Below are 11,269 nucleotides of genomic sequence, written 5' to 3'. Positions count from 1 at the left end.
TATTTCGCTCAGGAGGGTGGTTTATTCACACTAACATAAGTTATGCCGACATAGGCTGTCCATATGTAGTACTTCAGCATTCTAGTGCAGATGTGCAGTTTTAAATTTTGACAACACATAAATCTTTGGAGTTGTTGAATATATCTTTTACAAGCTGTATCCCTCTCTTGATTTCTTCATCACATCTCCTGTCTGATGTTGTTAGATCCCTTAAGTAGGGAAACCTATTCACTTGTTCCACCACTCAACCACCAAAGTATAGATGTTGCCTACTTTGTGCATCACTGTTTACTTACTTAGTAAATAATACATAAATAATCAAAATAAAAGCCTAATTAAAAAGAAGTAGCTCTGCCCTGTGCTCTGAACACCATCAACTTCAGGAAACAGGGTGAAGTGTAAGCCTTGTGAACCCACTCTGTTTCTTCATCTCGTATCTTCCTGTGTTCATCATCCTGGGCTGGAATGGAAGTGGATAAGGAATGTAGGAAAGAATGCCATGGAAACAGGGCCACAGATATGCTTACTGTATTTACCACCACCGCGCAAGTCTCCTTCCACCTTGGACAGCAAAGAGCCCCTCTCTGTGACTAGAGGCGCTCATAATAAAGTACCAGCCAAGTGATCACCCATACACTATATCATTAGCAATGGTCCCAGATGGTGGGAATCTTCCATTCCAGCCCATTCACCTTAGCAAATGGTTAATGGTCTTGGAATCCAACTAGGACCATAGAAACAGGAGCATGATCACTTGTGGACCTTTGGGAACAATTCTGTATATAAATGAGTAGTGTGCTACAGACCTGCGAGGCTTTCACAACGGTGCTTAGCACTACCATAGACAATTAACATTACTGCACTTCTTACCTACTGAAAATACTTCTGTACTTAATATAGGCAAGACCTCAGGAAGAACAAGTTCTGCAGTCAGGAGTACTCTACAGATGATTCCCTCCACTAGTCCCATAAAGTCTAGGAACTAGCAGATCTTAAACTTCTTGATGGGCACTAGAGAGAGAAAGGCAATCTCTCAGACCATTTACAGCTTCACAGATTGTAAAAAGTACCTTACTTTCCAGGTGCAATGTAACAGGCACTAAGTGGAAACTACATTTCTGCTTTGTTAACTATTGTGACTTTGTCTTCCTGTATGTTTGTACAGTTCCTAGCTGAATGGGGCCATAATCCTGGCAGCTCTTTGCATGCTACCATAATAACTAATATAAATATATATAGTAGTAACAGATAAGGAACTGATGGGAAAACGATTTTTTACTTTACTACTGGTCTAAGACTAAATAACATTTGGTTGTTGTTTTGTTGACAGAAAGAACTATTGATTTGCAAACAGAAATATACGCCCTGATTCTGCACTTATGCACATGCTTAAATTTACTCCCACAATGGGAACACTCATGTTCACAAATTTAAGCATGTCCATGCTTGCAGGGCAGAGGCAACATTGAGAAGAAGAGGAAGATCTTTCTAGCAGGACTGCTTCATGATGGAGCCAGTGGCACAATGAATAACAATAGATCAGAACCCAGTAGGTTTGAATCTTGCCTGAGTCATGAGTTACTGCAGCTTTTATAGTGTAGCAGTTCTAACGTTAGCCTAAGACATTAGATGTCCCTTAGCTTGAAACCAAGCAGGATTATTTTAAGCAATCAGACACCATGGTGATTATGCTGCATAAAAACTTTATTGTAAAGGTTCTATTTCCACTTGGCACATTTTTAGGCCAACCAACACTAAAAGGGAAATTAGAAAGGAAAAGCACCTGCTAGGTCATCTAGTCAGTGCCTTGCCAGCGTCGGATTGTTCTGCGCCATACATTTGCTCATTCATTATCCCTTTCAATAAGGTGGTTGTTCCAAGCAGGTAATTCACTTATTTAAAACAGTGGCAGAAGATCTGTGGCGTTTACTGACATTCAGGAATTAGCCTTTAGGGTGGCAGGCAGATGCCGTGGGGCAAAGCTCCCTGCGGGGGGAAGGGCTGCTGAGCATCGTGCAAAGAGGCCCCTTCTAAATGAATGCCTCGAGGGCGCTGCAGACAGGGCACTGCCTCCGCCCCCTTAGCTCCTGGGGGGCTACTGAACACCCTCTGCCTGCCCTGGGGAGTAGGCAGCGGCTGCCTAGCAAAGCTCTCGCCGGGCGCGTGCCCCTGCCCTTCGCCCCTCTCCCAGGAAACCCCGTGCCGGGATAAGCCCCTAGTCAGAGGGAAAGAACCAGCCGCCGCCCGCCCAAGAACGGGCGGTGACCCAGCAGCGGGCGCGTGCGCCGCGCCCCCACCCTCGGCGCTGCAACAACCGTACCCTGACGTCACCCACACGGGGAAGAAGGGACTCAAGCTGGCGGCGTCCATAGAGCGCATGCGCACGGCTAACAGTCTTCTTGGGTTGGGTGGTTACGGGGAACCGTCGCTCTATGGCTTCCCTGTTGCAGCCCGGAGAGATTAGCGGGAGTGACGCTTCCGGTGGAGTGGCGGCTGCATGACGGGTAGGGCAGAGAGTTGAGGTCGGGGGGGGGTCTGTGAGGCCCGGTTAGGGGGAAAGCAGGGAGTCCAGGAGACTGTGCGCCAAGGGGAGAGGGCGCTCCTGCGTGCGTGTGTTGGGGGGAGGGGTACCTGTGGTAGGGGGAAGGGCTCGTGCGTGTGTTGGGGGGGGAGGGGTACCTGTGGTAGGGGGAAGGGCTCGTGCGTGTGTTGGGGGGGAGGGGTACCTGTGGTAGGGGGAAGGGCTCGTGCGTGTGTTGGGGGGGGAGGGGTACCTGTGGTAGGGGGAAGGGCTCCCTGTGGTAGGGGGAAGGGCTCGTGCGTGTGTTGGGAGGGGAGGGGTACCTGTGGTAGGGGGAAGGGCTCGTGCGTGTGTTGGGGGGGAGGGGTACCTGTGGTAGGGGGAAGGGCTCGTGCGTGTGTTGGGGGGGGAGGGGTACCTGTGGTAGGGGGAAGGGCTCGTGCGTGTGTTGGGGGGGGAGGGGTACCTGTGGTGGGGGGAAGGGTTCATGCGTGTGTTGGGGGGGGAGGGGTACCTGTGGTAGGGGGAAGGGCTCGTGTGTGTGTTGGGGGGGAGGGGTACCTGTGGTAGGGGGAAGGGCTCGTGCGTGTGTTGGGGGGAGGGGTACCTGTGGTAGGGGGAAGGGCTTGTGTGTGTGTTGGGGGCTCCTGTGGGGAGGCTAGTAAGAGGGAGGGGCTCGTGGGTGTATATGTTGCGGGAGGGGTACCTGTGGGGGGAGGGGTGGTAGTTGGGAGGGGCTTGTGTGTATATAGTGGGGGAGGGGTCTCCTGTGTGCTATGATGTGGGAAGGAGGCATGTTGCTATGTAGGGGGCTTCTATGCAAGTTGGGTGGGATGGAGGAGAAGCTTGTCTGTGTGCTATGAGGGGTAGCAGCTGTACCTAACTATAACGAATAACTTAGTGTAGGGAGTGAATTTATTGGCCCTGAACTGTATCAGTGGTTCCCAGCCACAGAGACATGTTGCGATATCCCCGCCATGGGTACTGCATTCTTTTGCAATTGGTGCTCGCCAGGGATTCCATCAGGGTCTTGTGATGCGGCAATGAGATTAAATGTTTCACTGTTTTTATAAAAAAAAAAAAAATTCCTTCACTTTTTAAAAATAAAACTAATGGGAACATTTTTGTTATACTTTGGTATTGTAACCCAACCCCTTTATTCTTGTTTGTCAAAATCTAAACTGTGCCTCCTACTTAGAATGCTAGTGTCCTTCCTCTTCATGGAAAGCACTTGAAAATAATGTAGGGCCCTTAGAATGGATAGCAATGTAACATTAAGAATTAGTTCATATTTTATCAGAAGCTATTGGAAGGAGACAGGTGGCTGTTGTTGATGGGGATCACTCTCTTCTGCTTCTGGCCCTCTCTTGCATTGTCGCCTATCTCTAAAGACACTGTCACGTTACAAATTATATTAATAAGGGAGAACTAATCCTGTGGTCTGCAGGTCTTTTTAAAGACTGTACTGTGGGGGCCAGAGTGGAGGAAGGGGGAGAGGCAATATGCGGGAGGAGTTAGTAGGAGCAAAGGAGAGGGAAAGAGTGGCATTCAAGAGGAAAAGGGATGGGGAGGACAGTGAAGGAGTGGGATGAGGTCAGGGCAAACAACCTATCAGAAAACAGCGTTCAGTGTTAAACTGCTAACAGTCAGTCTGATAACATCACTGTCATCCAGAAGTGTGGGCCAGCCCCTAGTGTGGCTAGCTCAGGGGTGGGCAAACTACAGCCCGCGGACCGGCCTGCCAGCCAATTTAATCCAGCCCTCGAGCTCCTGCTGGGGAGTGGGGCCAGGGGCTGCTCTGCGCAGCTCCCGGAAACAGCGGCATGTCCACCTTCTGGCTCCTACGCATAGGGGCAGCCAGGGGGCTCTGCATGCTGCCCCCGCAGCTCCCATTGGTCGGGAACTGTGGCCAATGGGAGTTGCAGGGGCAGCACCTGTGGACGGGGCAGGGCACAGAACCACTTGGGGCAGGGGCAGCGTGCAGTATCAGTAGTCTTTCACGTACTATGCTCAGACTTTCCATCTGCTTCTCACAGAAACTCAGGTCACCAAGGAGACCAGCTTGGATAGCTCCCCAGACACTGGTGAGAGTTTTCAACTTTTACCCGTTTAATCTCTCAGCTAATCCTATCTAATCTAAGAATACCAAAGGACTCCAACCTTGGATTAGGCTATTTAGAAGATCCCTGCAGGGACTATTAAATTAAAAGCCCATCACCATTCTGCTGTCTTGCATCATCTAGGAGCTAAGAGTGGTTTCAGCTCTCCTGGCACAGTGGAAAAGGGAGACTGGAGAGGGTTGGTTGTGGCACAGTAGAGTGCATTGGTATCTGTGAAGGTGGTGGCCAATGCAAAATAATCAATCCCATTTATGCAAATACACGACTTTAGGATATCTATTTAGAAAGGGCTAGTGCTGTGATTCAGCATGGCTGTGTGATGTTCTCTAGCTGCTGAAGAAAGAGCCACTGTAGCACAGGAGAGGCTTATGTTAACTCTACCATGTGTAGCCCATGGTTGTGATAAACTGAGATACTGGACTGCAGCTGTTCCAGAACTTCTCTCTTCTCACATTAGGACATTTCTTTGTCTTAAAGCCTCTGACACTTTGCTTGCCCTCCCATTGTAGTTCTTCTCATATTCTCTTTTGACCGAGAACACTTCATTATTATTTGGGTGCTGAATTCACTTCCTCCCCCTGTTTCGTCGCACTATTGAGCACCAGTGGGAGCAAATCTAAGGAGGCGATTGTGCACCAGCTCCTCCACTATGTAGAAGCCCATGTGGGGTAATATTTACTTCAAGATAATGTTATTAAACAAAATATTCCCAATTGATTTAGTTAAATCTACTTGGCTCTGTCCTACAGATTGCCTTCACTGTTGCTTTTATACATCTCCAATATTTTATGCTCATCTTGATTCTGTTGTTGGTTTCTGGATGCAGTTGTGAAATGCTTTTTAAAAGAAAACACGGACTTTAAACTTTAAAGACGATCTAATGCTCATGAAAGAAGGCTGACAGCTCTAGAGATTTAAACCATCACCTATTCACCAGACAGGCATGGTATGGGCAGCACAGGGGGTTTGAAGTCATTACAGGGTCATGGGATTCCCGTATGATCTTGTTCACTAACCCTATATGACATATAACATAAATTGCTTGAAACTCCACTGCAATATCTCCAGGAATATCCCAAACAGAGGATTGTACCTCTGTGCCTCATATACAATGCTTCCCCAGTGGAGACAACTACAATAATAGAGAAAAGCAGATCTAATCCTCTTCTGTGTATGTGCTATTCCTCTTTCCGTAGGATTGACAGCTATAAACAGGAGTATCAGAGAGGCGATCTGCTGCTGAAGGCAAGACAAATAAAAGGTATTCTTTTCCTTCTCTCCCTCTCTCATTTGTCTCATCTTGTGTAGCTGCTTCACCATTGATCCCAGCAAGTAGAGTGAAACTAACAAGGATTGTCAGGTTTCATTAAGTGGACAGTTGGAGCTTGAGAGCTATTCTGTAGGGAAGAACAAATTTAAATAGAGAGGAAGATGAGGAAAGAAATGGGGAAGGAGAAATGTGAAGAGAGCTGAAGAAAAACATCAAAGGGATCGTTAGGGTTGGGAGAGAAAGAATTGCTCTTGTGGTCTAGCAGTAATGGCTAAAAGTTTGGAGTATCACTCTGAGAGTATCTTATATTCTAGAGATTCCATTTGGCTGTCTGAAGGAGCAGAAGTGAGGGACTCTGGAGGGAGTCTCCTTGGTTGGAGGGAAGTTTGACATGTTGGCTTTCTTGGAAAAGAGAAGGCAAAAGTGGAAAAATAGTTGGAAGAGGGAGGCGGGGACATGCTTCAAACAAAAGGACAGATATGAGAGGAAAACTGACAGAAAACAACGACGTGGTGGAGGACGTGCATGAAATCCAAAGAGATGAGGAATGGAAGAAAAATGGCGATATGAATCTCCTAACTATATTGACATCAATGGGAGCTAGATGCTTAAAAACCTTTTGAGGATCTTGGCCTGAGTCTTCATGCCATTTAATCCCTGGCTTCTCTGCAGAGACTACCAAATTAAGTGATGTCTCTACATGGAGAACTGTATATTAGGAATTAGACTAATTTTACATAGAGCTGGGATGACAAACCTCAGACTTGCTAAAAGTAATACTTAATGTGTTTTACGGTTATGCAAATGACATTGGCATCAACTGTATTGCAGTGAGAAATGCAGCCTCAAGCATGATGCCCCTCATCTCGTGTGAATTGCAAGTGTGATTTGAGGGTGGAAGACAGGATCATACTGGCAAATGCTTGGGATCCTGGAACATCTCAAATAGTTGCAGTTTTTCCTCTTCCTTCTGTAGGGAAGTGTGTATATGTGTGCGTGTCCATTCTTTGCCCGGAGATGTCTGCTCTTTCCAATTATGCCTTGCGGATGGCCCGCCTGAGTGCCCGGATATTTGGAGAAGTTGTCAGGCCAACAGACAATAAGTCCATGAAAGTAGTGAAGCTGTTCAGCGAGCAGCCCCTTGCCAAACGGAAGGAAGTCTACGATTGGTATCCCCCTCACAACACCTACGTCGCCCTCATGAAGAACCTCCGCTTCCTTGGCCTTTACAGGTGATCCATGTGTGTAATGTGGGGGTTGGGGGGTGAGGGGGATGGACTGGGCAACAAGGAGTTGTGGCTTCTATTAGGGTTGTGTTAAAGCAGCAGCAGCAGAACTATTAAAGTGGTGCAGTTCAGAAGACAGACAGGCCGTATAGAAGAAGCACTTTTTTTGGTGTGCTTGGTGTGGGAATAATAGAGTAAAATGTGGACGGGTTGTTTATGTAGTTTTTTCCTATTTGGATGCACTGAACCTTTTGTGGGCAAGAGTTCGTAGACCAATGGGTGTAGTTAAGCAATCGCATGTCAATATGGGGCATGCTTCTTCTTGCTCAGCGGTTCTCAAACTGTGGGTCAGGACCCCAAAGTGGATCGCGGCCCTGTTTTAATGAGGTCGCCAGGGTTGACGTTGGACTTGCTGCGGCCCGGGCCCAAAGCTGAGACCCGAGCACAGGTTTGACCCGGGACTGGGGCTGAAGCCTGAGCCCCACCACCTGGGGCAGTGGGGCTCGGGCTTTGGCTTTGCACCCCTCTACTGGAGGCAGCAGGGCTTGGGTGGGCTCAGGCTTTGTCGTCCCCCCCCTCTCCTCCCCCCGTGGTCTTGTAATAATTTTTGTTGTCAGAAGGGGGTCGTGGTGCAATAAAGTTTGAGAACCCCTGTTCTAGCTGTTTGGGACAGGGGCCTTATCCATTAAGAAAGCATTGCTTTGCAAAGCTGATGAATGATAGGTGTGATGTCTGTCTGCAGAACAGAAGCTAAGGCAACAATTATGGGGTGTCCGGATCTTTCAAGGAGCTGCAAAAGATGTATAGCATGTTAATACACCAACTGCTAAAATACTCTTACCCTGTGTTTATGGCTACTTCAGTACCCACCCTTGAAATTTGGTGGTGGTTGATTTTTCTTTAAGTTTTAAAAAAAACTAGGTCACCTTCAAACCATCCAAAATGAAGGGAAATTGTTTTCCAAATATAGGACAAAATTGACTAGAAACATTTATATTCAAGCTTCTAAATGAGTATTACAATTTTGAGTAAGGAAACACTGAACTGATTACTTGTAGATGTTCTTTGAGGCAGTTAAATGCAGCCCTTACTCTGGCCAACTGGCATGGAATTTATAGGAATTTCTTTAATAGGTAGGATTTCTATTTTAGTATGGTATAGTGACCATCCAGGTGTTGCCTGCACTATTGTAAGAACAAAACTTCCTAGAATAACTTCCTCTTGGCACAAAACGCCAAACTATAAACTGTGCTCGCTCAAGTGTCTTGTTTCTTGTGTATGCTCAGAGAGGCCTGCAGTGGCTCAGGTGTGCTATTCAGAAATAAATGTTGTGATAGGCAGTGGACGTTAGACACAGATCTAAAGACCAAGGGGGCCTGGGAATAATTCTTATACTTTTCTGGAAGTATTAAAAACAGCAGGGCAGCAGCCTTAGACAAGCTTGAGGTGCTACTACCCATTTTCCCCACACTTTCCACTGCTAAGTTGCATTTGGATGGGAGATGGGAGTGGAATTTATTTAAAGGGTTCTCCAGGATTTCCTATCCTGTCCTTCCCCACCCCTGTTCACTTTTTTACTGCTTTTTTACAGCACCTAGCGCAGGGGGGTCCTGCTTCATGACTAGGGCTCCTAGGCGCTATGATAATACAAATAAATAATAAAGATCCCACTGGTAGATATAGGTTCCTCCAGAACCCTTCAGTGAAATCAATTGAGAGCAATGCCAGGTGTAACTGCAGCCCGCCCTGCCTCTCTCCTCAGGAGCTAATGACCCAAACTTGAGTCTTTGCATGGTGTTACAACACAAGATGAGACTTCTGAGCTAGCTTGGAGGGGGGAAATTTTGATTTTTTTTTCTCTTGTTGATTTTACTTCCCATTTGAGCACAATGGATCAAGAAATATACTGTAAGAAATATATATCATTTGTTGCTGATAAAGGCAATCTTGTTAATTCCATAAGTACCAAAGGAAATCTTTCAAATTATTCTGTGAGTGTTTGCAATATTATTGCTAACACTAAATGTAATGAGATTCAATATAGGCTTCATTCTCTAACACATCTGGACAACCATCAGACTTGCCTGGGAATAGGTATGGGTGTGGGAGTTGGAGAGCATTGAATAAACAACAAGACTGCAAGCCAGGAGATTTCGATCCTGTTTTTCATTCTGCCACAGACTTGGTGTGACTCTGAGCAAGTCCCTTCACTTCTAAGTCTTGGTTTTACCCCACCTTTTAAAATGGAATAACATTACCTCACATGTTGGTGATAGGCTTCATTCCTTAATTTCTGTTAAGTACTTCGAGATTCTTGAATGGAAGGTGCTGCTGTAATGCAAAATATCATGTTGTTGGTTTGTTTTCCTCTTGATGTAAAACACACTAGGATAATGTACATGTTGTATAATGTTTACTTTAGTTCTCATCTTGTTTTGTGTACAGCTCTCCATTCTTCAAGGTGGGAATCTACCATTCTGAATGGGAAGTATTGGCCGCCAGAACCCACTGCACTCTTGTTCTTTTGGAAGAAGTTAAATTTAACCCTTTTCCCTCTCTTTCTTCCATCCAGAGATGAACATCAAGATTTTAAGGAAGAGATGAGACGGCTAAAGAAGCTCCGTGGTAAAGAAAAACCCAAGAAAGGAGAAGGAAAGAGAGCTACCAAGAAGAAATAGTGCTACTTTGGAACTGCAACAGACTACTTTAGAAATGTCAGAGCAAAAGCAACCCTATCCCTTTCTTCCCAGCCAGAGATGGATTTGCATGCAGCTGAGTTCATGGCTGCAGTGGGGATTGGGTGTAAGCAGTCTGCCAGATATTAAACTTTGAATTGAACTGTCTTTTTACTAGGCCTCTTTGAGCACTCAGGTTTTTCACCAGTGACTGTATATATAGGAATAATTCAGTATGTTTCAGCACCCATGATGATGCTGATTTGGGTTTCAGTTGCTATGGGAGCCCTTTTCTACCTGAGTCAGCAATAAAAAAAAGTCTACATTTTTGGTGTTCACCTCTGCTGCTTTTTGTCCTTGTTTCTTTGACTTTTCACTTTCACCAAAATACTACATGTTCTACCTTCTTTCATTCATTAAGTATGTCTTACCTGCTTATATTGATCCCAGTGCTGTTTGGTTCAGACTCAGTAAGAATGATGCCTTCTGCTACTGTGTAGCCTGGAACATCAATTTATAATGCATGCAGCTTTACCCGCCCTACCCTTTATCTTGGTGGTTGATTTTACTTAATACTAGAAACAATTCATTTGCATTCTGCACTGGAGGGCACTTCCTGGTCCCCTCCCTGGCCACAGCACTCTCATTGTACTGTGTGTAATTAGATCTACAGATGATAGAAGTTGTGGTGTGAGGATTCTAAATTGCTTCCAAGTTCTGGTCCCTACTAAATGAATTATTGTTAAATATGTATTACTCCAAAAGGAGATCAGACAAGGATGTTTGTCTGTCTGTAAGGACATGTATGTAGTATTCCACAAGGAAATTAACTCTAGTTCATTGATATTAGGGGCACCTTTATAGCTAAGCTCCCTACAGCGTTATCCATATTAGCAACTATGTGTCTCCTTACCTTTCTTTTGTCTTTCTTCCTGTCTATTCTTTCCCATTATGTGGGTGCAGCAACAGAAGATACGTCCACCTCTGTTCCTGTGTTTTAGGTGTACCTTTCTGGCCCTCTTCCCACTTTACGTACTAATGCCTTCTCTTCCAAGTGTATAGGCCCAGCTCTTTCCCTTTCCCCACTTGCACAATGTACTGTTAACATTACTCCCTTGGTTGCCTTCCTGGATATGGCAAGTGAATTAGCAGGAGAGAGCCAAGTTAAAAGGCTTGTGTGCATGACGGGGGAGATTGTAGTACAGAACAAGCTTTCAAACTCCAGAGGCACCTACTGAAATAAACACCTTCTGTATACCCTGGAACATACAGACACACGCTGAAGGTAAAAATCATCAGGGAGGTGTACTCTTCCCTGTGTATCTATACTATATGCACTTGAGAATGGGGGTAACTTGATAGGTATACTCCAACTGGAGATACCCAGTAGAAATAGGTGTGTGGGTCTATGCATTTACAGTCATGTTAAGGTTTGATATAGACAATCCAAATTCAAA

At 45.8% G+C, this 11,269-nt stretch overlaps 1 protein-coding gene across 3 annotated transcripts; it reads left to right on the top strand.

The window, feature by feature from the left end:
• Positions 1-2,356: 2,356 nt before the first annotated feature.
• Positions 2,357-10,137, top strand: MRPS33 (mitochondrial ribosomal protein S33). 3 transcript variants are annotated; one of them, XM_065413483.1, is made up of 5 exons: positions 2,357-2,504; positions 4,558-4,605; positions 5,838-5,902; positions 6,888-7,143; positions 9,710-10,137. In XM_065413483.1, exons 4-5 carry the CDS (start codon positions 6,929-6,931, stop codon positions 9,813-9,815), a joined length of 321 nt encoding a protein of 106 aa, XP_065269555.1. In that variant the 5' UTR covers positions 2,357-2,504; positions 4,558-4,605; positions 5,838-5,902; positions 6,888-6,928; the 3' UTR covers positions 9,816-10,137. The 3 variants fall into 3 exon arrangements, with proteins under 3 accessions (XP_065269555.1, XP_065269547.1, XP_065269565.1); XM_065413493.1 differs by lacking the exon at positions 2,357-2,504 and adding an exon at positions 5,151-5,309; XM_065413475.1 differs by lacking the exon at positions 4,558-4,605.
• Positions 10,138-11,269: the final 1,132 nt, after the last annotated feature.

The sequence above is a fragment of the Emys orbicularis genome, chromosome 1 (assembly GCF_028017835.1).
Source record: "Emys orbicularis isolate rEmyOrb1 chromosome 1, rEmyOrb1.hap1, whole genome shotgun sequence".
Taxonomy (NCBI): Eukaryota; Metazoa; Chordata; order Testudines; family Emydidae; genus Emys; species Emys orbicularis.
The sequence above is the reverse complement of the archived record's forward strand: the minus strand, read 5'-3'. Positions and strand labels throughout refer to the sequence as shown.

Excerpts from the sequence above, each read along its gene's own strand:
- MRPS33 (XM_065413475.1), top strand. The coding sequence starts at position 6,929 with ATGTCTGCTCTTTCCAATTATGCCTTGCGGATGGCCCGCCTGAGTGCC. Across the intron at positions 7,144-9,709 it reads CGCTTCCTTGGCCTTTACAG|AGATGAACATCAAGATTTTA; the intron begins GTGATCCATGTG and ends TCTTCCATCCAG.